Source organism: Brienomyrus brachyistius, chromosome 13 (assembly GCF_023856365.1).
Source record: "Brienomyrus brachyistius isolate T26 chromosome 13, BBRACH_0.4, whole genome shotgun sequence".
In the NCBI taxonomy this organism is placed as follows: domain Eukaryota; kingdom Metazoa; phylum Chordata; class Actinopteri; order Osteoglossiformes; family Mormyridae; genus Brienomyrus; species Brienomyrus brachyistius.
In genome coordinates, this window is record NC_064545.1 from 15,659,206 (window position 1) to 15,685,420 (window position 26,215).

A 26,215-nucleotide genomic window follows, 5' to 3' on the forward strand; every position below is an offset into this window, starting at 1 on the left:
TTAACCAGACGTAGATAAATTTAGCTAAATGTAGCTAAACAATCCGGGGCTGTTGTGTTAGAGATAGACTTTTATTTAAATTAGAAATAGATTTTATACTATTTACAAATAAGTCAGATTAACATATAGTTAGCATGAGAGAGCGCGTGCGCTCATTTAAACAAGGATTGCCCACGTTATTCCTTGATTCTTGTTGTCGAAATGCTTCGAGAGCTTTACTTTATTATTCACATCGGCAGAAAAATGCTTCATTACTTAAAAACGTTATGGTTATAGGGTTTTATTTGAAATAACAGGCGTTCCGTTGGTACCGCCATTTCGAAATGGGCGTCTGCGTGAGTGCGCATGCGTCCAAGTGCTGGCCAGTGACCACTTCAGTGTATCATTTCGACCTCGTTGTTCAAACAGACTAACTGCGTATGGCCGAGCTCCGGGACTCGCTCATTTCGCCTTTCAGCCTATTCCTTCTAAAAGTTTACTGTTAAATGCCTTCTTCAACCTAACACTCGTAAATACCGCTAAAGTCTTTCTTTTAACATGCTGGTTAAATGTAATGAATTTAAGTGCTTTCTTCTTTTAAAACGACGTGCTGTATGTTAATTGGTTTCGCGGTTTAACTGCAACCCTTATCTCCCAAACCATATTGCCCCTATCGGCAACACGTGGCATAAGCATGTATGATACCATATATGGAGATAACCCCTCGACCAATCAAAATAAGGGATACGCCATCATAGAAGGGGGGAGCATTAAGCTCCGCCCAAGGTACCAACTAATCTTTTTGACCTTCCCTGATCTTGTGGGCAAGGATTTGGTTGACCAGTGTGTACCGCGAGTGTTCACGCTCAGAGCAGTCAGGGCTCTTGAACTCCACTTGAGACTGATGTGCCTATTAGTCTCCCGTTCTGACCCTCCTCCCAGGTTTAATTGGTCCAATCAGTAAGCTAATTATCTGCTGGCAGAGGAATGTGTACCCTTTATTGATCCCGAGTGGGAAATTCTGCATGTGAGCTTAGTAGAGCCACACTGAGTATAATTTCTGGTCTCTGCTATGCAGCAGATCCTACAAGAAATGTTGCAGGAAAATATATATTTTTTTATTGAATGTATGATGGGAGACGAGTTTAAATTGCAATTGGCTAAAAGGAAGAGGAAACTGAACCCGAAGCCTGCGAGGCTGTGGTCCCTTAAGAGCTCAGCGGGAAACCCGGTCCTCTGCTCCCAGCACTGTCACCTACTTCCACAGGTCTCTCCCGCTTCCATCAGCACCCGCGCTCTCAGACAGTGCCCGTGGGTGGCCTGGCGCGCTTCCAGTGCCAGGTGGATGGCCTGCCCGTGCCCAACATCACCTGGGAGAGGAACGACGACCCTCTGCCCCTTCTGCCGAGGTGAGTGGGCTCTGCGTCCACCAGTCAGCTTGTTTGCCATGCAGTGGACCACCAGAACCACCCTGAATCAGAAGTGGACACTGGTGATGTCACCGAAGACCTGTCGCCATTGAAGTAACGGGAAATTTACATTTATTACTGTAATGGGATAGTTTTTTGATATATACTGAACAAAAATATAAACGCAACACTCTTGTTTCTGCTCCCATTTTTCATGAGATGGACTTAAAGATCTACAATTCATTCCAGATACACAATATTACCATTTCTCTCAAACATTTCTCACAAATCAGTCTAAATGTGTGATAGTGAGCACTTCTGCTTTGCTGAGATAATCCATCCCACCTCACAGGTGTGCCACATCAAGATGCTGATCTGACATCATGGGTAGTGCACAGGTGTACCTTATACTGCCCACAATAAAAGGCCACCCTGGAATGTGCAGTTTTTTGCTTTATTGGGGGTCTGGGGACTCAGAACCGGTCAGTATCTGGTGTGACCACCATTTGCCTCATGCAATGCAACACATCTTCTTCGCATAGAGTTTATCAGATTGTCAATTGTGGCCTGTGGAATGTTGGTCCACTCCTCTTCAATGGCTGTGCGAAGTTGTTGGATATTAGTGGGAACTGGTACACGCTGTCGTATACGCCGGTCAAGCACATCCCAAACATGCTCAACGGGTGACATGTCCGGTGAGTATGCTGGCCATGCAAGAACTGGGACATTTTCAGCTTCCAAGAACTGTGTACAGATCCTTGCAACATGGGGCCGTGCATTATCTGTCTGAGTGGCTGGTCTCAGACGATCTTGGAGGTGAACCTGCTGGATGTGGAGGTCCTGGGCTGGTGTGGTTACACGTGGTCTGCGGTTGTGAGGCCGGTTGGATGTACTGCCATATTCTCTGAAACGCCTTTGGAGACGGCTTATGGTTGAGAAATGAACATTCAATGCACGAGCAACAGATCTGGTTGACATTCCTGCTGTCCGCATGCCAATTGCACGCTCCCTCAATGCTTGTGGCATCTGTGGCATTTTGCTGTGAGACAAAACTGCACATTCCAGGGTGGCCTTTTATTGTGGGCAGTATAAGGTACACCTGTGCACTACCCATGATGTCAGATCAGCATCTTGATGTGGCACACCTGTGAGGTGGGATGGATTATCTCAGCAAAGCAGAAGTGCTCACTATCACACATTTAGACTGATTTGTGAGAAATGTTTGAGAGAAATGGTAATATTGTGTATCTGGAATGAATTGTAGATCTTTAAGTCCATCTCATGAAAAATGGGAGCAGAAACAAAAGTGTTGCGTTTATATTTTTGTTCAGTGTATATATATATTTGAAATTGTAGTTTTCAAGTATTTTTGATTATCAGTACTTTTGCTTAGGACATGGAAGGTGTATCTAGCAGACCTACAGAGTCTGACTTAATTCCGCTTCTTCAGGTCAGTCCCCAGCCCCGGGGGGGGGGGGGGGCCGATTAGCCTGTTCTCATCCTTGTTCTTTTACTCTCCATGGAGAACAACTGACCGGCGAGTCGATTTAATTTTGATTTAAAAACAACTGTCCATCTAAAGCAGTGCTTCATAAACTTTACATTGCATAACACCTCAAAAGGTTCTACACTCATGAAGAAGTTGTTGGGGGTGCATGGGCTGGACTGAAAGCCAAGTTAGAAAGCGAGCTGATATCTCGCTTTGTGTGTGCATGAGCCTGCTTCCCCAACAAAGGCAATAATCGCCATTCAGTCACTGTCAGACACCAGTGTGTTATGAGTCTGATATCATCAATTACGATTATATTGTCATTTTGCATAGGGTTAGTCCTACCTTAACATCACAACTGGCACTGCAGAGACCTCCAGCGGTTACCAAGTTACCTTTAAACAGCCGATTTTTATAAAATGAAAAAAAAAATGAATAGAATAAAAATAAAATATCCATGTATCTTCTTGCAACTTTATTTTTCTTATTGTGCTACACTGTAACTTGCAATCAGATATAAACACCTGTCTTGAGTGAACCTAAAAGGATAGATTGCTTTTTGTAAGACCAAGAGATTTGATAGATGTGTAGTACTTTTTACTTATCTACCCCTTTTGGAAGTACTTGGATTAGCACTTCCAGGATTATACTCTTATTTAAAGAAATGTATTACTTGCCAACAGAGTGAGTTCTTTAGAGTGACAATATTCCTAGCCGAGTTCTACTGAAGCAGCATCAGAATGTTTTCACTGCTGAGACTCCACCTATATGAAGCACCTATGTAAGTCACTCTGGCTGAGGACGTCTGCCAAATGCTGTAGATGTCGTTTAGCACTGTATGGTGGACCTTGGCTCGAGTTTGCTGGAGTTTGGAAATAAGTGTATTCCAGCTGCTGGCCAGCCTTCCTCTGTACAGACCAAAGCTTGGGTCTGGAGGACGTGCCCCCTCACTGTTTGCACAATAAGAATCTTAAGCTCCACCCTTTCCTTTCGGCACGTAGGACCACACTGGTGCAGTCATCAAATTGTTCTTAAGGCCTGCAGACCTCTCTGTCTCCGGGCCTCTGGTTGGTCAGACTCCGTTACGTTTCCACCTCCGTGCCCTATCTGATCTGAGAAGGGGTGGCTTCCCATAGCATACTTAGAGGGGCAGAGCATGGCTAGCTGGTGGGGGAGGGGGCAGGTGGGTAGGGAAGTGAATGTGCAGTTATCGGGACGCCCAGAGGATGGCTGTGGATCTGATCGTGGGGTCAGTAACTGCAGTCACTCACTCCAGCAGATGACTGCAGCCCGTGTGGAGGGGTCCTCCTGGCCAGATTGACCACTTAGTGATTTTGAATTTAGTGATCACTGGTGACACACCACAGCACACAGTGCACAACAACCAAACGTGTCCACTGCATTTAACCCATACGTGACACCGTGACATAGCAGGGGGCAGCTAATTCAGCGCCCGGGGAGCAGTGCTTGGGGGGGTAGTATCTTGCTTAGGGTACCTCAGTGGTACCTTACTGGTTAGGGATTCAAACCTGCAACCTTTCAATTTGAAGTTTGTTTCTCTAACCATTAAGCCACCACTGCCCACTTATGGAAGCAAACCATGCTGGGAGATGGAAGTTTCCAAAGACGCGGGTGGTTGTTCGCAACCTCTTATGTGTTCCAAGCCCCACATGTAATAGCAGGTGCTTCTCTGCATCCCACCTCAAAGGCCGGATCGGAAGCAAACAGGCTTTAATGCCTGCAGTGGAACTTGCCCCTCATGCTGGACTGGGGGGTGGGGGGGGGGCATGGCAGTGGGTGAAACAAAGATAAATATTGACAACGGTGGAAGCAGCCACGGGGCACAGAGGCTCTTGTGCAATGGGGTCGTGTGCGTCCCAGTCACCAGGCCCGGGAGGAAGCCCCATGAAATGCCTGCATTTCCCACATCTCTTGGTGGGTCTCCTGGCCTCAGATGGGTTCCTGTCCTTTTCCTTCAAGGGCCGCTTGTGACGAGTAGCATGTCCTCGCGACTCCCTTCATTTAAGGGTATCCGCTAAGTAAGACTTTGACGTAAATCAGCCAAGGCATCATGGGATCACGACTGATAACTGTGATATGCGCAGGCCCTGATTCGCTGTTACCGAAACAGTATGACTATGCCACCTAAAGGCCAAACCGTGTATAAATGTATGGAGTGATGTCACCCCGTGTGGTAGAACAAGTGGGTCGCTTTACACCTGGGCGTGCTGAGAAGCCTTGAGCATCTGAGCCATTGTATGTGTGCCCTCCCCGCCAGGTACACCGCCCTGCCCAATGGCGTGTTGCAGATTTCGGGGGTACAGGAGGAAGACGTGGGTTCCTATCGCTGTGTGGCCTCCAATGCAGCCAACAGGCGTCTCAGCCGGGACGCAACCCTCACCATAACGCCAGGTACGGCCCCGCCCCCTCACTGTAACACCGGATACAGCCCCGCCCCCTCATGCCAGCTCTGCCCTTCAGACAACCAAACTAGGGCAGCAGGTGGCGCTGTTAACCAGGAGCCAGGCTTCTGGCCAAGAATTTCCACTCGGAGAGTCTTGTTATGGACGCGCTGCGCAGCAGCAAATGCTCACATTTCACCCACATTGCATCAGCGAGCGTACCGCAGTTTAACAGCAGAATACATTACAGCCATGCGGGGAGGGAGGAGCTTTGCATTCGCTGTAGGACAAACACACATACAGACACACAATCGTCGTCAAAAGTGAAAGAGTGACCCATTTAAAAAGCTCCGACTTCACATGTAATCAAAGGTCTCAGCATATAATCAGAGGCCCCAGCATAGGAAACATACCGGAGTGGGAGGGTCCTGTGTGCCCCCAGCAAGAAAAAGGGCTCTTTCTCCTAGGCTATAGGGCAGGGCGGGGCAGCTCACTCCTGCTCTTGGAGATCGACCACCTTGCTGGCAGAGCTGCAGCCCTAATTTAACACACCGTAAACAGATATCCAGACCCTTCAGTAGCGTCTCAGTATTACAGCCAGGTAAGGGTGCTTTTCCACCACATCGGGTACCATACGTTTGGTACTTCAAGGTGTTGTCTTTCCACTGGTGTAAAATGACATCACAACAGGAGGCGTGGTGTTTTGTACTGAATTCGAGAAATGGCTGTAGTAGGACTGATGACGTGTGATTTTAATATATATTATGCACATTCAGTTCTTACAACGCTAGTCAACTAGATTAAGATCAGGCTTTTCCTTTCTTTCAATTTCATATGGATATTATGGCACAGGGAGTCTGTCTCGCTAAAACATTTTACTCTATCAATGCTTCTGCATTAGAGCTGCATGCATTCTCCCAGATAATCATGCTCATCTTTATGCTTGCTGTTTAAATCACTCCTGGACAGGTTTGTGAAAAATTTATGTTGAACTCCTTTTTGCTTTATAAATGCCCCAATATTTATTACAACAAAATCACATTGTGGTATTTGAATTTTTCCCAATATTGTGCAGCCCTAGTACATTATAGCAAATACTTTATTTTTTATGCCATCTAGATCTTCTTTTGGATATTCTGGCCAGTTCACAAATTAAGAATGGAGCTCTTCATTTGTCCCCTCTGATTATTATTTATTATTGTGCTTCATTTATCGTTGTTTTCTGAGGCTATAACTTTTTTAAAGATGCCAGTTATAATTTGTTTCACAGACAGGCTATTTGCAGAACCATTTTACAAAGAAAGTTTTAAGTCCCACCTCAAACTACCGAAGTACCAAAAAAGTACCCCAGCTGGTTTGATACGTTAGGTCCTCAAACTTTTGATACTGGTACGCGACTGGAAGTCAATGGGCAAAGTACTGAAAGTACTGTACCAAGAGTATGCTACCTGGTGTGGTGGAACAGCACCATAACTCTCCAGAAGCTGGAATGAACAGCCGTGCTTTTTAGGAATAGAGAGGTTCCCCGGCATTAATGCAGTGACACTTTCCTCCTGTATAACAGAAATCATTGACGTGCAGATTTTTATATGTACATCCCGCAACGCATCGTACCACTGGTTTACTCGTATATCAGTCAGCAAACTGGCCATCAGCATAGGTGAGGTCTTTGACCTGCTCTTTCAGCTCTGCTGTTTTTCCAGAGCCGAAGGTGATCTGAAGTCCCACGCAGAGTCCACTGTCGCCCCCTGCTGGTCACTGGTGGAATGGTGGACCTGAAGAAAGTGACTGTCTTTGCGTGTTTTTCTCTCTAAAGGCCACATCACTTCGCTGGAGGAGGTATTGATTGCAGTCCCACCCCAGAACACCACAGTAGTATTGGGTCGTACCACTGTCATGGAGTGTATGGCACAGGGACAGCCCAAACCATTTGTTTCCTGGAGCCGGATGGGTAAGCCCCCCCACCACCTCCTCGCCTGCCATGGAGTTAATCAGACAGGTCTGGCAAATGCATCTGTGGTAGTTGTTGTTGTCTCCATCCATGGAGCTGACACCAGAATCCAACCAAGCTTATACTTATTGGACTAGAAACCAGAATGAACCCTAAGCCAATATTTTTTTAACTTGACCCGACCTGACAGATTTAACAGAGAAATTGATTAAGCACATCAGCAATCAGAGAGATCACATTGTCAAACACACACAGTTTATATTGGCAAGAAACTGAGGCAGCACACCAGGACAGTGCCGTCATGTGGGCTGAACGTCCTGAATGATCCATTTTGGAGGGGCAGGAGGCTGTGGGGGAATCGCAGGATCTGGCCGTCAAATAGGTCGACTTACAGAAGCCCAGTTTGGTCTCTCAGCCACCAGTCCACCTGGCAGCTGGGCTCTTGGATCGGTCAATGCCGCCCCCGGCCGATTCACCGACCAATCCAGCAGCCGTAGCCAGGCCAATAAGGGGCACTGCCCTGGCACGCGGTCACATGTAGGTTGCCGTTCATTATTGGCTGCCAGATGTTTGCTGTCCTTCGCAGGAAATGCTCAGTCTGTTGCATAAACTGCAATAAATGCAGGTGACTGATCTGTGATAGGGACAGTGCCAATGCACTGGACTGGTTCCGGATCCTTCTGTTAAGTATAAGGCTTCAGCCTTATGTCACCAATATCAATCAGCCTTTGGGGAAAACATGCCTTCTAGTACCCCTGGGACGGCGCCCGGTTGTGCCCACACCCAAGTGCACCCGGGCTCTCTAACCTTAGCTTCTCCTCCCTGGTACAGATGCCAGACCAATTTCCACGGACGTGGTGGTCCAACAGACAAACCTGGTGATCCCAGACACCAGGAGCCACCACGCTGGCGTCTATGTGTGCAGAGCCAACCGGCCCAAGACACGGCAGTTTGTCCTAGCGGCAGCCGAGCTGCGTGTGCTGGGTGAGTGTGTGTATGCGGTGCTCAGGTGAGTGGTCTTATCTAGCTATTTCACACTTACTCTCGTCCTGTCTTATCCCCAAGCTCCTCCCGTCATCCTTCGGCCTCCAGACACCGTGTCTCTGTCCCGGGGCAACACGGCACGATTCGTGTGCAACGCCTCTGGTGAGCCGGCCCCAAGCCTGCGCTGGTTCCAGAATGGTGCTCCGGTGCAGCCCAACGGTCGCGTGAAGAGCCCGGCTCCTGGCGTTCTGCTCGTCAGCCAGCTGGCCGTGGCTGACGCTGGCTACTACCAGTGCCTTGCCTCCAACAGCCTGGGCACCGCCTGCGCTACGGCCAAGCTGACTGTCGTGGTGCGCGAGGGGCTCCCCAGTGCCCCCCGACTGCTGACTGTCACAGCGCACTCCAGTAGCACCGCCCTCCTCAGCTGGCAGCGACCAGAGCACAACAGCGAGCAAATCATCGGCTTCTCCGTGCACTACCAGCAGAATGAAGGTGCGCCATGCCCCTGGATTGAGCCTCGTCCCTGGGTTGGGCCACATCCCCTGGGTGGAGCTACTTGTTGGCCATGCCCCCTGGGTTGGGCCACACCCCCTGGGTGGGGCTGCATGTTGGCCATGCCCCTGTGCTGGGCCACTCCCCCTGGGTGGGGCTGCATGTTGGCCACGCCCCTGGGCTGGCTTGTGCACATTTGTAATGTGGTTTTTCTTTGTTTCTTTTCCTGACACACTGACATTTCCAACATTGTGGTGATGTCAAGAGGGCAATCAAGCCCTTCTCCTTCCTTTCTCACAGGGGCAGATATCAGAGAATATCAGTTCGCTGTGAACAACGACACCACGGAATTCTATGTCAAGGAGCTGCTGCCTCACACAGCCTACACCTTTTATGTGGTGGCTTACTCCCCCATGGGAGCCAGCCGTCCATCGCTGCCCGTTACCATTACTATGCTGGAGGATGGTGAGGAGGGGTGGGGGCATGTTAGCCATATGCTAACAAGTTAACAGTGTGTCTTAGATGGGGAAAAGAGGACACTGAGGCTTCCTCGCTCACTGCTTCTTTCCTTTCTTTCTGGGGTGGTGTGCTGCCATTCCCTGCCTGCTCCTTAGTGCCAGTCGCTCCCCCGCCGCTATCCCTGCTCAGCACCTCCCCCACAGACATTCATGTCATGTGGCTCCCCCTCTCTCCTGAGCTCAGTCGTGGGACCATCACTCGCTACCGTGTTGACTACTGTGCCTTGGACAAGGGTGAGCGCCCCCTGCTGGACCACCTGCTCTCAGGTGTTTTCCCTGTTTACTTGTGCGTGTGTGTGTGTGTGTGTGTGTGTGTGTGTGTGTGTGTGTGTGTGTGTGTGTGTGTGTGTGTGTGTGTTCCATTAACCCTTTTGGGACTCAGCGAAAGTCTGAAAGGCCCACAGCCTCCCACTTTCCTCCACACCCTGTCTCTCACACGTGTCTCACAGCTGACCTGGTGTCCTCTGTGGAAGTGGCAGCGAATGAGACCCAGGTCACCCTGAGACGCCTGAACCCTGGGCAGATATACCGGCTCCGTGTGGTGGCCGGAACCGGGGCCGGGTATGGCCCACCATCCGAATGGACCCTGCACTGCACTCCGGACCTCTTCAACTACAGCAACGGTGCGGCTGTCGCAGTCTCTGCGTCACCAAACATGCCTGTAATCATGGACACGTCTCTCATTGTTTAGATTTACACTCGTGCACCTTGGAGCAATGGAAGCAGGTCGCCTGGTCCGATGACTGATTGTGTGGATGGATGGGTGCATGTCAAGTGTCTGTGGGTCTCTGTTCCTTGTCAGAGTCACCTGCCTATTTCTTCTGCATTCAACATGAGTACCAAATGCTAACCGTCTAATATATCCCAGACCTTGCCACACATGTTTTTTTGCTAAATATTCAGCATTATTCATTTCACATGGGGATGGTTATAATGATTCATGTTTACAGTCTTCCACGCCCCCACCGGGCTGAAAGTCCGAGCCAAGGCCTCCTCACTGGACGTAACCTGGCAGCCGTCACCCAACCACACCCACGTCTCCGGCTATCGGCTCTACTGCCGAGAGGTTCTGTCGGACACGAAGGACACCATGTCCGTCGAGTTGAGGAAGACAGCCCACCGCTATGAGATCAGGGAGCTGGGTGAGGGACACTTCTTGATGTGGTAATCGGTGTAGAGAGAGTGTGTCCATCTTCCCACATCAGTGTGGGGAATCAGGCAAGTTTGTGGTCAACTAGGCCGACAATTGTAGGTGTAGAGCCCAGTAAATCATCCGTCCAGCTTGGCACTCACGAGGTCTGCCTGCCTGCCTGCCTGTCTGTCTGTCTGTCTCTTTATGCCTCTGTCTGTTTCTGTCTGCCTGTCTGTCTGTCTCTTTATGCCTCTGTCTGTTTCTGTCTGCCTGTCTGTCTGTCTCTTTATGCCTCTGTCTGTTTCTGTCTGCCTGCCTGCCTGTCTCTGTCTGCTTGCTTGTCTATGTGTTTCTGACTCTCTGCCTCTCTGTTTCTGCTTGTCTCTCTGCCTCTCTGTCTCTGCCTGCTTATCTACCTGCCTGTCTCTCTCTGTTTCTCTGCCTCTCTGTCTCTGCCTGTCTGCCTGCCTCTCTCTGTCTGCTTGTCTGTCCCAGCCCCGGACCAGCTCTATGAGGTCAGAGTGCAGGCCTACAGCGAGCGGCGAGATGGGTACTCTGCTGTGTGGAGGGGCCGGACGCAGAGGGAGCCGGCAGCTAGCGGAGGTAGGAGATCGAGTCCCAGGAATATTGTGCTATGGGCCTATCAGCAGGCCACTCCCTGACCCGCACCATGTGTCTTCAGGCCCTCCACCAGACGCCTTCCCACCCCCCCCACCCAGCAGCATCCGGGCCTCTGCCAATAGCTCCACCTCCATCTGGCTGCGCTGGGACCGGCCGCGGGCAGGCGGCTCGCCGGCGGTGCACCACTACACAGTGCGCTGCAGCCCCGCGGGTCTTCGCAACGCCTCACTTGTCTCCTACTTCACTAGGTTGGCCACGCTAACTCCGCCCATTAATCTCACAGGAGCATTAATCGGCTCTGTCCAGTTGGCTCCACCCACTTGGCTAACCCTAATTGCCCAATTCCTGTACCACTAACAGCACTGCACAGGAAATTCTGCTGGATGCCCTGAGACCCTCTACACGGTATGAGCTGGCAGTGCAGTCCAACGGCCTTGAAGAGGCAGGACCCTTCAGCGGCACTGTGGAGGAGTCCACGCTCCCTGACAGTGAGTGTCCCCCACCGATCCAGGGGGGTGCTCTGGTATTTTACACTGTGAAATGTTAGTCTGCTTTTTTATTTCCTATAAATTATAATATCGATTCTGTCATTGTAGCAGTTGTCCACATGGGTTAGGTTGTTTGAACAGTGGGGTCCCCCCTTGTGTTATGCTTTTTCAAACCGGGATTCCCTCCCCCGACCCCCCCCCCGTGGCTGGGTCATTGCCGCTTAGTCCTGAGGTGTTGATTACGAGCTCCTGACCTGGAGGCTCCAGTCCCCCACAAAGCCATGGGGTCCCCCCCCCATCAGAGGTCACTCTCCTTGCCTTTCTCTCCACCTGCAGGACCCTCCACTCCCCCTGTGGAGCTGCAGCTCAGTGCCTTGGACTCCTCCACAGTGCTGGTCAGCTGGCGCCCCCCTGTGGAGCCCAACGGCATCATCGTGGAGTACAGGATCCTATACAGCAGCAGCAGCACCCAGCCTGACCACCTGTGGAGCTCCATGTCCCTTGATGGTGTGTGTGTGTTTGTCTGTGTGTGTGTTTGTGTGTGTGTCTCTGTCGTGTGTGTGTGTGTCTCTGTCGTGTGTGTGTGTGTCTCTGTCGTGTGTGTGTGTGTCTCTGTCGTGTGTGTGTGTGTGTCGTGTGTGTGTGCGCTTCTGTTCTCACTGCACGCTGCTGACTCCCACGGCCTCTGCTCAGGCAGCACCATTAGCACGGAGGTGCAGATGCTCCTCGGCGACACCCGCTACTACTTCAAGATGGCGGCATTGACTGAGGTGGGGGCGGGGCCCTACTCCCCCATAAAGGATGTGCACACGCCCCCTGCGGGACATGGTGAGCTTCTTCACGGTGTTGACGGTCCCAATGGAAGGCAGGCTCCCGGCTTGCTGGCGCTGAGGGGCGGAGCTTTTCCCAGTGATTGACAGCTGAGGGCGTCACCCGCGCCCCCGTCATGTTCTTCTCTTCCCAAAGCATGTGAGCCCTTTTCCCCTTTCTTCCCGTGTCTGAGGTTTAGAGCTGGACGTTCCCACGGTAACGGGCATCCTGCTGGGCGTGTCTCTGGGCCTCCTATGCATCATCCTGTGTGTGTGCTTCAGCCTTCGCGGGCACCGCAGCCGGTGAGCCCCACCCTGATAGAACACGCTAGAAATTAGGGCTGCGCGACATCACACCGTCATATAGCCGCGATTACATAGCGCAGGCTCAATCATCTCCAGGGGTTTACTAAACATCTGTAAAGAGGGAGTATAAATAAAAAACAGTGGTAAAAAGACAGTGGTGTCCTGCTACACTTTGCATTTAAAGTCAGAGATGTTAGTTTAATATAAAGATCCAATGAATGATGCCACTTACAGTAAGGCTACCCTTATAAAGGGATTATGAATGGTTTATAAGCAGGTTATTAATCAGGTGAAACATCTGTATAACAGGGATGGGAACAAGTCATTCCTTGACGAGTCAAAACATCACAGTTTCAGTCCAGTGTCTGTGATTTGCCCTTAAGTCCAAGTTGAATCCACGACTTTCCATCAGTTTTGCAGAGTCGAATCACAAGGCTTGGACTCGAAGTCGAGTTGTGAGTCAGTGACTCGAGTCCTCACCTCTGCCATTTAGTACCGAAAAGACGGAGTCCTGACAGATGTTTACGTCCGTCAGCTGAAGCCTTGGGGATTATTGCGCATGCTGCCTGTAATTGCGATGTGATATCATGCAGCCCTGCTAGAAATGTACTGAGCTGCTAATACAGGACTGTTTTCCCCTGAGGCACATCGATCCTAGATCAGCAGGCCAAGCAGGACTCGGGCTCAGTAACGTCCTGCAGATCTGCAGCAGTCATGTTCACTGATAAGCGCACACTACCGGCCCCTGACATGCCTCAGGCTGTCTGCTCAGCGGATGCTCCACGCCTAACCCTCACCCCCCCCCCCTCCTGCAGGAAGATGCTGGGGGGGATGGACTCCTCCCCTCTGGCTTTGCGGTACCCCCAAAGCGAGCCGGCCCTTCACGAGCTGGAAACACTCATGTCTGCGGGAACCAAGGACCCAGCCATAACTGCCGGGCAGCAAAGCCTTATGGGTCGTGATGTACACAGGGAAGGCCTGATGCAGGCCTCTCTGTCCCCCGAGGTGAGGTCACAAACCCCCCAGTGCCTGAGTCTGTTGTTGTTTGCACGTGTACCCGCTGGCGAGCACGCCCTTCACATGCAACTGACACACGGCGAGCTGGAGAGCAGGCGGGATGCAATTGGAGATAACGACTGGGGCAATTATCACTAGAAACAGCCAATGAAGGCTCATCCTTGTTACCTCCTCCTGAAAAGAGGCCTTCGAAGGAGGCGTCTCATGAGGGCAGCCTGAATTACTCACCACTTTTACAACCTAACTGCACGTGACCACAGTGTGAGCCTCGGTGTGGCTCAGATGGATGATTATGTTCTTAAGCCAGGATGTTGTTATGCTCTGCATGTCTGCCAGGGTGTGATAGTTTGTAAACTACATCTTGTGTCATAAATCTGGAGGAAATGATCAGAGGATATTGGGTGTATTGTGTGAGCTCTGTGGGTGTGTCTGGAGCACCAGAGCGGGTGTAGCTCGTATTTGTGGAGCCGACGTTCTCTCTGCCTTCCTTACAGCGGGAGGAGAAGGAGGGGGTGAATCTCCCCACCAGCAGCGCGCAGGTGGACGCAGAGGTGATCATTCACAGGACGCCAGAGTGCCAGGGAAGACCGGAGGCTGACGTTGAAACTGAAGCCTCCTTGGATTGCAAATTAAGCCCCGGTGGAAGCCAAACCTCGCCTACACCGACCAGCCCCGTTGGTCCGAAGCTGGGCCCTGATCCCCGGGCAGTGCAGCCTCCCGACCCCTCCCTGGCAGAGGCGTCAGGGAGTCACGACGGGCATCACCAGGGCGGGGGCTGCTGGGAACAGCACTCTCCCAGTTTTTACAGGGCGAGACTTATCGACGGCTTCCATTCGTTGATGCCCCCCCCAAACGGAAGCTCTCTGTCACAGGAGCATGGACGTTTTCCTCCCTTGTCCGCACAAGCGTCCCCACCCTCCTCTCCCGCATCAAGCTCCGGCCCAGTCCATGCTTTTGCAGCCTCGCACTGCTACCCTTAGCCAGAGCTGGACCAAGGACAGCGGGGACCCCCCCCCAACTCGCAGACCCAGTGCCCCTGTCAGTCTGAAGCAGGGAGACTCTGCCATTCCTTCTGGCAGTCACACAGACGGGCTTTTGATCCAACTATTGTCCTTGGTAGATAATTATTCAAATTTCACCATGAAAACTGGGGCCTGTATCACCAAGCAGGATTTCTTGCTTAGCTGGATAACGTGTCAGATTTAAGGTAGTCTGGGTTGATGATGGTGACGATTACGCTTTATTGATCCCTGTGGGGAAATTGCTCTCTGTAGGTGAGAGCAAGCTGGCCGTGAAAGGCAGCCACAGCAGCGACCAGGGAGCTGGGGAATAAGGGCCTCGCTCAAGGGCCCGCAGATGTACCGAGGCCGGGCTCAAACCAGCTACCTTCCAAGCACAGGCACAGAGGCTTATCCCACTGAGTCGCACGCGGTCCCCTAGTGTAATGTAAATGTAAGTGAATGAGGATGAAGTCCATTTAAATTGGGGTGCCATGTATCTGACAAGTTATCCGACTAAGCAAGAAATCCTACTTGGTGATACAGTCACAGTTTGCAGTGACAAGCTGTCACTTAGGACCAGAGGGGTATCTGACTGAGACTGCAGCCTGTGCGACTCTCAACCACCGCATCATGCAGCCCTGGGGTCTAGACACAAACGGCCCAACATATTTGGGGTACATCTGTGTTTTATAAAGAGCCACGCTGTCCATCAGTAACAAGTGGAACTGACAATGTCAACCAAAAGAAAAAACAGTCACCTTTTATTTTCCCTAATGAAGGTATTTTTTTCCCAGTATGACAGACTGTGCTTTCAGTCTCCAGTCGTCCCAGTAGCTCTCGGCCAACACAACTACCTCATTTCTGAAGAACACTCTGTCACTTATTTCATATCTTTTGAGATCTGTCCCCTTCGTGTGAGGAGAGACAGGCTTATCGTTATGAAAAGAGGGAAAGTTCTAGTAAATATTTTATCTGAAGAGGTTGTGTGTCAGACTGTGTGTATAACACATATGATGTTCTTTTCTGACTGGGCCCCTCTAACCACACGAGGCCCTGCAGTGATTAAAACAAATAAATGATACTTTTTCAGGTTTTCCTTTTTATTTGCCCATGTGCAGAGGAGAACAGACATTATGAGAATAGTCAGAGACTGGTTGTTGGTATAATGCAGTGTTTCCCAACCTTGCCACAGTCCACGTTTTTATGCTTCCAGCTGGGCGGGAGCAAAAACATGAACTGTTTGTGGGTCCCCGAGAGCCTGGTTGGGAAACACTGGTATAAAGTAACACTGACGTACGTCTGAATAGTTAGTGATTACTTTATTTCCTGTATCTCTTTAAACAATGGTTACCTGTGTTCTGTACGAAAGTACCTTTAAGGTGTGCTCCTTCTGCTGTAGGCCAGAACTGAATCTCGCACTGCATGACCTCGACGTAAAACGTATCTAGGTCTTACGTTCAGTTCTCAGAACACTATACTTAGTCTTATGTCCTATTCATTCCTCTCTTATTCACCTATGCATTTAAGTGTCTCATGTACTATTTAACATTTCCACTTCTACATTCCTTACCAGTGCTTCAGTTTTAACAGATATTTATATAGCCGGATCCACTTTACAAAGACGTTTGGCTTACTCTTTTGGTCCTGGGCACAGTAGCTGTTTGAGCAAGCAGCCTTCAGGAAATCAATAAGGCCCACGGTCCAGAGTGGGCCGTCTTTAGTCCGTCTTCCCACAGAAGGATGTGCCATTTTATCTGCCTGTCTGTCACCTCCTTAGGGTTCCGCGCGTTTGCTTGCTGATGTTGAATGTGAATCTGAAATGTGTTTGTAGCCTGAAATAACTGCATGCTTTCCTCAGAATCCTTAATGTTTACGTATCACTGTTTTTCTTTCATGCTTTGTACATCTTGTGCCCCGCGTCATTCTGTCACTCATAACCGGACCTGGTCCGTACGGATGGCCGGGCCACGGCCCATACCGGCTTCTCACCATTCCATAAAAGACCCCTACCTTTGCTTTCGGGAATTTCCGTTTTCTACCTGTGATGCACTCGATCTCCATCGGGGGTGCCTGAAGCCCGTAATGTCGGGACTATAGGGTTAGGTGATGAATGTTCCCAGGGGGCTTTTCTCCAGCTGTGGGCTTTGCAATAATATTAAATGAATGAACAGGGTGAAATGGTTGCTTTACAAAAAGCATTTTCCAAAGCGGCTAATAGATCGTATTCTTCGTTGACTTTTTCCATACTTTCAAAAAATAAAAGCACGGTAGTAAATACTAACTTATTCAACGTCTCCTATTTCGTAAGTGAACTAAGATGCGCTATGGGTACGAGAACAGTGTGTACAGACAGTTTAACGTTACCATGGAACACGTTCATATGCTGGTCAATATTATCAAAGAAGCCGATCTAGATTTGATGTTACATGTGTAGTAAATGTTCTCATTCTTTGGTTGTTTATTTACTATTATAATTTATGAAGTATATAATGGAGTAAATTTGGAGCGTTGACGATTTATTGACTGATTTATTGCTGCTCCCCCCACCCAAAAGAAAAAAAGAAAGTGTCTTCGTTGTAACTGTTACCCACATTTTATAGATGTGGCATTTAATATCAAGTGGCTAAATATCAGCAAGCTTTTAACGGTCTGGAAAGTGGTTAGATCTTTTTGTTCTCTAGCTGAGCCTCGGGTGGGTGGGGAGGGGGGCTGTGGGAGGAGAGAAAGGGGATGAGGCGCCGTTTGTGGAAAACGGAGCGTAGACGCGTGTTTGCAAAGAGCGCTGCGAAGGGAAGGACAGGTAGAGAGTGGCGTGCTTAAACATCCTTACACATACATGTCAAAATGGCGCTAGCACGCTTAAACTCTGCAAGCCACAAATGTAGTTCGGAATATGAGGATCTACTTGACTGATTTCTTTATTTCCCCCCGTTTTGCTTTTGTTTTTCTTCAAGCCTAATATTGTTTTGCGAGTGATTAAATGGCTACCAGAAGGCGCTGGCCAGTTGCACGCTTGCTTGGATTGCTCCTGGTCGCCTCAGTCGGTGAGTCCTTATTGATGTCCATTGAAGTGTTTTTTTGCGAGATTGGGGCGACACATTCCTGGAGCCGCGTCGCCGCTCTGTCCGGCTGGCAGCGCTGCTCTGCCCTCCTCGGATCACGGCAATTATCGCATTCGCCCATTTTCGGAAATTAAATGCAATTTTGCTCTTACTCTATTGTGCGATACCGATGCAAAGTAACCATGCGTGTCGAGTTTAAATGTGCGCTTAAGCATAAATCACTTTGGGGGCGTGTTGATAGAAACGTCCTAGTATAAACGGGTATCTGCTTTGTTGGATAGTCTTCTATTTGATCTCAGCCAGTAGCAGGGCTTTATGTCGGCCGTGTGTGGTTTAAAGAGCAGTCCGGACCGCTTATGATTGTCTCGTTTGGCCGTACAGATGCACGCACATCTACGGCGATGTGTAACGGTATGCGCGTCTCCCTTTCCGCAGGTCCTAACCCAAGGCGCCAGTTTTCTGCTTGGGTTAAAAAAACAACGTTTGTTGCTAAAATTTCTGCCGAGATTACAGGTGCATTTGTAGAAATGCATGATTATGCTTGAAATTATCTTATTATTTTGGGCTAAATAGTTTTTGGTTTACAGTGATTGTGCCACGTTTTTACGCATTAATATGAAATTAATTTTTGACGCGCACATGTGAATCGGTGTGGAATAAAGACGGAACGCATCTGTTCTATAGCCTGGGCCACTGGCATCACTTCGGAGAGTGAAATAAGACATGTTTCAGGTATACGGAAATCCTCTAAGTGTTCAGATTTTCCCATTTAAAAATGGCATTCTGAAAATTAAACCTACTATGAGTTTTGTTTTGTTACTTAAAATCTTATCAACGCGATAACAGAAATCCGTATATTACGAAATCACTGAACATAAAATGATCTAACAGACGGGAAATTAATATACTGTATTTCAGCTTAATATGGATTTTAGCTATATGATACCATTCAATCAAGCGAATCAATCGAATCTGCAGGTTTAAAATGTCTATCAACAGGCTGTAACTTAACCGCAGTATGAATTCCTTCCTCAGGGCACATTATTTAAAGATACTACAAACCCGTAATACCAACAAAACACCGATAAAAGTTTAAATACCACATTCCCTTTGGTCTTTTACGTTAGTTTTTTGTTACCGCTAATTATTATTTAGGGCCTATTGCAGTCTGCGGTATTGATTCTTTTAAATAATAGTCATTATTTAGTATAAAGTATGTCGAAGTGGGAATGGGTCAGTGATTTATCACCTGTCAAAGGCAGAGTTTTGTTTGTCAGATTCTTCCCAGCGCGGCTCCAGTCTATTGGTAAGCCGCTGTTAAACGCCAAGCCCCCCCACCACTACCATTTAACGCCAAGCCGCCTTTCTCCTTTAATGGCCCGCTGTCCTCATGGGCCGAGCCCCGCTTCCTACGGGTACCCGGTTTGGTTTGTCAGGCAATATCCGGGGTTTTGTGTGTAAAACCCATTAAGAAATTCGCCAGAAAGCAGCGCTGCCAAAAGTGACGTTATTGCTGCTTATTTCGCAAAGAAAACGGTTAAGAGCTGCCAGTCTCTGGGAGGAAGGGGTTCATGTCGGGGGGGGGATTTAAGAGGTGCGAGTTTCCACCCCATATCAAAATAATAGTAAAATGAAATGTGGATTATTTTATTTTCTAAACAGAACCGTAGAAAACATATGGTGCGGACCTACAATTGTCCCATTAGTAAGATAATGAGTTTGAATCCCCCTCAAATTGCTTGGGCTCCCCGGTAAAGTAAATCCACCGCGCAGGACCCTGTTAGCGGCCCCCGATGGCCCCAGCAGTCGCGTCTCTCTGCAGGCGTCCCTGGCTACCAATGCACCGGTACCGGTACCTACCTATCGAGGAGATGCTTAACGAGCAGCACGAACATGTCAGAGTAAAGCTGGTACGGTGACTGTTACGCGGAGAGCGTAATAATGCTGTATGGGGGGATAAAACCGTTATGAAGCACTGCTTTAGATGGACTTAAAAACCGATTATGAACAGCCATAATCAGCACCCACCTCCCGAGCTGAGCTCAGAAGATTGCTAATTTACTGTTTGGAAAAAAATGGCATCCATGCTCCCGAAGGGGTTTTATTTTCTGGGAACCTTAAGCAGAAACTAAAAACATGTCTACATAAAAATGTTGCTTCTGTTGATCTGTCATCAAGCAATTATCATTTTTTTCAAACTGTTTTCTTGTGGCCCGACAAAGCTCACATTCTGAATTAGACGGCGTTTCTCAATATGTGTAGCCTACTTCATCATACTTGTGTTCTCACGTGTTTTACATCATCTTCCATTGCCAAAGACCAGTTCCAATACTCAAGAACAGAAGTACAGAGGACGGTAAAAATCCCTGGATGTCATTCATGCCTGCCCAAATATCACAGATACATCGGTTGCATCCTTGCCAACGAGACCAATCCCATGATTCATTGCACCCCAAGTTCGTTTTTGGGAGGCAAGTTCGCAAGACAGTATTCGTGGTATTCACCAGTCCAGTCTTTGCCTTCATGCTATTAAGAAATAGCAGTATTATCAGTACAACACAAACTTCCAGTTGTATGTCATTCAGGTGCTCTCACTCTCAAGCAGGTCCCATGCCTGCATGCTCTTGGGTCTGTGCTCAGATGTCACGTATAAGCCTGTGCGCCGGCAGCACTTCTGCGTGGGGTTTGGCCCTCCCCCACCCACACACAGAGGTAGTCCAAAACTTCAGGGGGCGCTGGCTGTTGGGTAGGCCCCCACACCCTCTTATAGCCAAGCAGCCGTTCAGCGCTGTTAGGCCTATGGGGTCCAACCGGTCCTGCGCGTCAATACTGGGAGACTTAGATGAACTTGCTGAGGATGTAGGTCAGAGCCTCTCCTGAACACTCAACCTGGTGTCTGTATACCAGAAACCCACCTGTTTCGAGCACTGAGAGGGTAGGTACCTGTCAGGCAGAGGAGAACCTTCGCATTTGCGCTAGGGCAGCTGAGGTTCCTGATCTTTCCTTAGGTCTTGGCACTCTTCATACGCCCCTGGACCTCCCCAACCGTGCGATGTAATCTCTCTGTCCCCCAGAGATGACCTGACACACCAGTGAGTGAGATACAGGCTGGAAAGTGAGACACATCACGTCTGTTCTGATGTAGCATTGGCCACATTATTGTGTACATATTTGCACTTAGGAGTGATTTTGTAATTGGAGTAGTGTTTTAGTAGATCTAGATCGGCAGGTAATGTTTTTTGTACCAAAAACCCATGGGATTAGTCCTGTAATCTCGGATTTGTTCATACGTTCATCTGATCGATTAAAACGGCAGGGCGACATATGGTGAGCAGTGGTTGCTGTGGGGCTGGTCTCCAGTGTGCTGGTGGGTGATTTTCAGGGATAGTACGGAAATACACTGCAGTAAAGACCAAACAGTTGAAAAAGCTGCAGTCTGTGATCTCTGCGCATAGTTACACTTTGGTTTGGCTTGAATTAGAGTCCTTTAAATAATGTTATTCACCTGTTGACAGAGGGATGAATGTTTTCCTTGCCCATTGATTCATCACTGGACCTTTTGTCCATAAGCCCAGGTACGACAGCCAGGACAGCTCTGCTGTGGCGGGGGGCAAACTGACCTTTGACCTTTCCTAAGGCGACATTATCATAGTTATGTTCTCCAAAGGTGGAGGGAAAAAGTAATTGGGGGGGGGGGGTCATCTTAGAGGCAGGCATGCTTTCCTGAGCTGAACCTACAGCATCTGTGAGGCTCCATTTCCACACCAGCTCCATGTCATCACGTGCCCTTTTCCCTCCACCCTCTCTGCTGGAGCTCCCCCTTCTCATGCCATTGCCTGCCCCCCCTGGCTGTAGACCCAGCCCCCCCCTCTCCCATGACCTGGGGCCGCTTACAGAGCGGATCCCGTCAGCTTCAAACCCCATATCCGCATCCCTCTCCTGTTCCTCGTGAGCCTGTGTTTTCATTCATGGCTTTGCTGCTCTTGTCTCTCTGGTGCGAGGTACTTATGATGCATTATAAATGTGCACCATTACAAAGAGCTAGTAGGAGGTGGTGGGCAGGTCATGGGAAATAGTGCGATTCCCCCACTGATCATGTCACACGATGTCAGTGCGTAGTAGTCGGACGTATCCAGTTTAAATGTACGCCGAATCAAAGATTGTGCTGGGGGCATGTTGATTAAAACATCTGCATGTAAGTGGACCTCAGCCCTGCTGAGCAGCCCTCCTTTATGATCTCGCAGCCATTTCTGTGTGTTCTATGTAGACCGTATGTGGTTTCAAGGACAGCCTGGACCGTGACTTGTGACGGTAAGTGTGCGCCCCCATTCTGCACGTGTTTTTCCCTGATACCGTGAGCCTCACCCCCAATAGCTGTGTTCCTCTCCCACCCTGGGGAGCTCAGCTCTACACAGTGAGCCGCCTCTGTTTTGATTCATGGTGCTGTTGTCCTTGCTTGTCACCTAATAAATATGTGCAGTTAATAAGCCGTAATAAGTGTTGGCAGGCAGCTCCTGAAAAATAGCACGCTCAATTATTGTTGTTCCTTTCTTTGGCTTCTGAAGGGAAGAAACTGCGGCTGAAATTAAGATGAAATAAATTTCATTGTCTAGCTCTGTAGCAAATTTTTTGATTAATCGCATTTTCTGTGAGCCGAACGCGATGCATAGTGTGGCAGGTGGACAGTTAGCGGTCACCTCCTTGGATTTACAGTAGAGTCACCCAAGCTTCTTATCCCAGAATTGTCAGAAATAACGGACAAAGTCGTAAGGGCAGCGGTGCTGCTGCTGAGAAAGTCTCACTGAAAGCGGCCGTTTCTCTTCTGTTGTGAAATCCACCCCTTCTTCTTTTCCTCTGTCCTCAAGGTAAGGCTGATATTGAGCTGGGAACAATCAGAGCTCTATACCCTCCTCGAGATGTGTGACGACTCGCTTGCTAATGGCACTCGAGCACGAGATCACGGCCGCTCTCACGGCTGCGTGCCGGCAGCCTTTCCGTCTCTAAAGTCCATCCTTAGTCGCCACATTCCGCATTATCTGAGATCTGAAAGGGGTCTTCCAAAGGTCACGGCGGGACAATCGCCTGACTTGTATTTCCAGGTTGCCTGGCTTTGATCTTCCATCTTTTCATATTCATCCTGAGAGGCAGGATATTCCGGTACAAAATCGCTCTGAAGAGCCTGAGCTGGGAGAGCAAAAGGCAGGAAATATGAACAGAGGCTAGAGGGTCCTGATCGATCACGAGTCCGAGGGGCTGGGGCTGCCTGAGCACCTGCCCGATTGAAGGCGCCCCTTTTCGGTCTCCGATCATCATGCAAGATTCACCAGCCACCGGCGTCAAACAGCTGCCCTTCAAAGTCTGGGCATCCCACTGCTGATTAAGGCAAGATGTCCAGCTCTGTGACTGAGAGACTCCACAGCATCTTGCAGGGTTGTCACTTTTTTTCAAAAATCAAGTTCCAACTAAGTTTGCGTTGAACTATGGGGAACAATGTGCACCATGTAATTTTCATATGTTTTTATACATATTTATTAATGATTGCACTCTGTCCATTCACCGCTAGTTACTGTAAACAAGACAGCTGGGCAATTCAATGTGCCCTGCACACGTGCAAACACTGAAAGGTATCGCAAACACCGAAGGATATTACAGGCAGAAAACCGAATATAAGGTGGCATGTTTGGAGTATCTGTCGCCGTTTGCTCAGTTACCTTCAATGAAATGATGTTTCTTTCCTGGCAGGAAAAGGAATGAAGCTATATTTGCCATTTGTTACAATTAAAATGACGCTGTATTAATCCCTGTGGGGAAATTCTCTTTTTGCCCCCCTCCACACGGTGGTGAGAGTGAGTTTGACAGTGAGGGGCAGCCAACTGCAGCGGTGCAGATGGAGCCGGGGGTTAAGGGCCTCACTCAAGGGCCCGCAAACATGTCGCTGTTCTACCAAGACCAAGCTTGAACTGCCGACCCTCCGATTACAGCCACAGACGCTGACCCATGCGGTGTCCCCATTGTACAATGCCTGTCAACACATACCCATCTTTCATGAGAAACACAGACCCCTGGAACAATTGGGCTCAGTGGTGATATGGTTACTCTGGCCTTATGGGAGTTGAATCCATGACCTTCTGGACACATTCGTGGATCCTTTACCTGCTGAGGTACACGTCACCCCTGGTGTGGTACACGTCACCCTGCACATAAAATGCATGGAAAAGGCCTTTTGTCTATAAACACAGAAATATGCATGACTCATATTATCCATCCATTTTCTGAAACCGCTTAATCTCAACTGGGGTCTCAGGGGGGACCGGGGCCTGTCCCGGGAACAATGGGCGCAGACTTATATTATCTGAATCTATAATGTAATCTGACTGATGCCGTGAAAAGTGTGTTATACCCAGTGGCTTGTTGGGCAGTGGGATTTATTCGCTGTATTTAGGTATATTACACAGCCTGTGTGGCATCTTCTGTGGTACGTGCTGTCGTGGTCTCGGTGTATAAGCAGTTCCCTCTTTGATGCGCATGTTTGTTTGTGCACACAGGTGTGTTTTCAGGGTCAGAGCTCACCTTCACCCTGGAGCCCAGCGACATCATCGCCGTGCAGGAACAGCCCCTCATGCTACACTGTCAGGTGGACGGGATCCCTCCAATCACCACGCAGTGGAGGCGGAACGGCAAGCTCCTATTGGAGGGCCCAGGATATGCCATGTTCGCCAACGGCTCGCTGCTGATCAGCCATTTCCAAAGGACTAAGCTGGACGGCTCTTCCGATGAGGGAGACTATGAGTGCATGGCCCAGAATCCCATTGGGCTGCTAGTCAGCCGAAAGGCGAGGGTACAAGCTGCAAGTAAGTGGGCTGCCGTTATTATTATTGTATATCAGAGTAATTTGTTATTCTGTATCGTAGGCTTGGGCACTATCTTGTTTTCCATGCCATGATACCGTTCAGACACTGTACCAGGGTATTCTGTAATTTAATAGCATTTTCAAAAGCAAAACTTCTGTTTTTTTTTTTTTAAATATCGCCGACATGTATAATAGATATGTTGTAATATTAAAGATAATTCATCTCCATGAAGTTTGCAGTTACAGTTAAATTAATGTACGAATAAACACATCACTCATTATAAATGATGAAATTAGCAATTGGGTTACCATGCGGTGCTGGGCCCGGGTTGCGGTGCTGGGCCCAGGCGCGGGGTGCCGCAGTGTCATGAGCTGGGTTCCCTTGACAGTTTGATTTGGTGAACTGTCGGAAAGTGGATCTCTGTAAATCCTGCTGAGCTGGGCTGCCTTGCATCATAGGTCAGACAGCTGCCAGGTGGGCCTCTGGTAAACTGACCCAGGATCAGATTGCACTGTTAATTTTACCTGCATTGACCCTCATTCTGTTGATTTCATTCTCTACTAAAAACACTGCAGTTTTAAAAATACTGTTAACATGTTAAGTAGCAAAACAGACCTCTGCTTACAGCCATATGCAGTATGAATTAACCCCTGAAAAAGATGAATATTGCATGCATGTTTGTGAGTGTGTAAGTTTATTTACAGGGATATTTGATGCAAGTTTTTAAATCCCCGAGTTTGTGAGCCCAGTATAGTTGGCTCTGAATTAATGAGTAATATGTCACCCCAACAGAGCAAGGAATTATGCTAGTGTTTTAACATGTGCCCCTGTCACTTCAGTCTGGTCATTCACAGCTGGGCGGCTGCCTGGATTATCTGTGAGGTTAAGGAGAAATTAATAAAGGATGGAAAAGTCACAGAGAATACAGACAACAATGACCAGCGTGATACCAGCACAGTCCAGCACAGACTGTGAGCTCCTTGATGTGTCCTCTTAAAGGGAGGATCCTTGCATGAGACACATAATGCAGCCACACGAGCAGACAGCACGGAGCAGTCAGCTTCTACAGTGCTGAAGAGACGAGTGAGGGGCAGCTAAGCTGGCAGAGAACGCTAACATCACCCCCGTTTCAGTCTCTGTTTCTATTGCCCTTCTCTTCCTCCTTCCATCCTTCTGGAGATGCGGGAGCTCCGCCTGGCCCTAAATGCACCCCGACTGACGGAAGTACTGATGGCAGCTGAAACGATGGCATCCCTCTGGGTTCTCCATGACATTACGTTGCAGTCTGAAGGTCGCTGTAATGGCGATGCCTGTGACCCAAACTCACAGAATCTCATTTAGTATCTAACAGATTTCTGTTCCATGTTTGGACCGCGTCCCAGGTTGTCCTGGACCTGTGACTGCATCTGTTCACAGGGATGTGTACACTGTACATTGTGTCTGTGACACCTCTATATGCTCTCCTGCCGAGAGGAATACACTCAGAGAAAACCGGTCGGTGCTGAAGTGCGAGCTGAGCTTTTAAAACTCATCTGGGGAGAGCTCTTCCAAAGGTCAGATGATGATGGCATTTATGTAACATTCTCTGATTTAACATGGTGGTGGGGGGGGGGGCTCATTTGCATGCCACGTGAACACCCTGTAATGTCAATGGACGTGATTGGTTGTTCTTGAATGAGGCTTTGGATAATTGGCTCTTCATTG

The 26,215-nt window shown here is 49.0% G+C and overlaps 2 protein-coding genes across 8 annotated transcripts in view; both read left to right on the forward strand.

The window, feature by feature from the left end:
- The window catches only part of LOC125705975 (immunoglobulin superfamily DCC subclass member 4-like), a 28,377-nt gene extending 12,355 nt beyond the window's left edge, over positions 1-16,022 (forward strand). For 2 of the 4 annotated variants that reach the window (XM_048972382.1, XM_048972384.1), the window contains 17 exons: positions 1,247-1,388; positions 5,156-5,289; positions 7,096-7,230; positions 8,062-8,214; positions 8,296-8,706; positions 9,007-9,171; positions 9,321-9,458; positions 9,674-9,847; positions 10,175-10,366; positions 10,852-10,959; positions 11,039-11,225; positions 11,338-11,465; positions 11,802-11,972; positions 12,159-12,293; positions 12,469-12,577; positions 13,396-13,585; positions 14,092-16,022. In XM_048972382.1, coding sequence (XP_048828339.1) covers positions 1,247-1,388; positions 5,156-5,289; positions 7,096-7,230; positions 8,062-8,214; positions 8,296-8,706; positions 9,007-9,171; positions 9,321-9,458; positions 9,674-9,847; positions 10,175-10,366; positions 10,852-10,959; positions 11,039-11,225; positions 11,338-11,465; positions 11,802-11,972; positions 12,159-12,293; positions 12,469-12,577; positions 13,396-13,585; positions 14,092-14,577 — 3,158 coding nt within the window. In that variant the 3' untranslated portion in view covers positions 14,578-16,022. Of the gene's footprint in view, positions 1-1,246; positions 1,389-5,155; positions 5,290-7,095; positions 7,231-8,061; positions 8,215-8,295; positions 8,707-9,006; positions 9,172-9,320; positions 9,459-9,673; positions 9,848-10,174; positions 10,367-10,851; positions 10,960-11,038; positions 11,226-11,337; positions 11,466-11,801; positions 11,973-12,158; positions 12,294-12,468; positions 12,714-13,395; positions 13,586-14,091 lie in introns of those variants that run through there. The other 2 variants (XM_048972383.1, XM_048972385.1) reach the window with 2 other exon arrangements.
- A 1,310-nt stretch (positions 16,023-17,332) lies between these two features.
- LOC125705978 (immunoglobulin superfamily DCC subclass member 3-like) overlaps positions 17,333-26,215 on the forward strand; it is a 36,784-nt gene continuing 27,901 nt past the window's right edge. For 2 of the 4 annotated variants that reach the window (XR_007381809.1, XM_048972389.1), the window contains exons 1-2: positions 17,363-17,642; positions 24,206-24,511. Coding sequence is in view for 3 of the 4 variants with exons in the window: in XM_048972389.1 (XP_048828346.1) it covers positions 17,579-17,642; positions 24,206-24,511 (370 nt within the window). In the remaining variant the exon portion in view is untranslated. Of the gene's footprint in view, positions 17,643-23,673; positions 23,822-24,205; positions 24,512-26,215 lie in introns of those variants that run through there. The other 2 variants (XM_048972387.1, XM_048972388.1) reach the window with 2 other exon arrangements.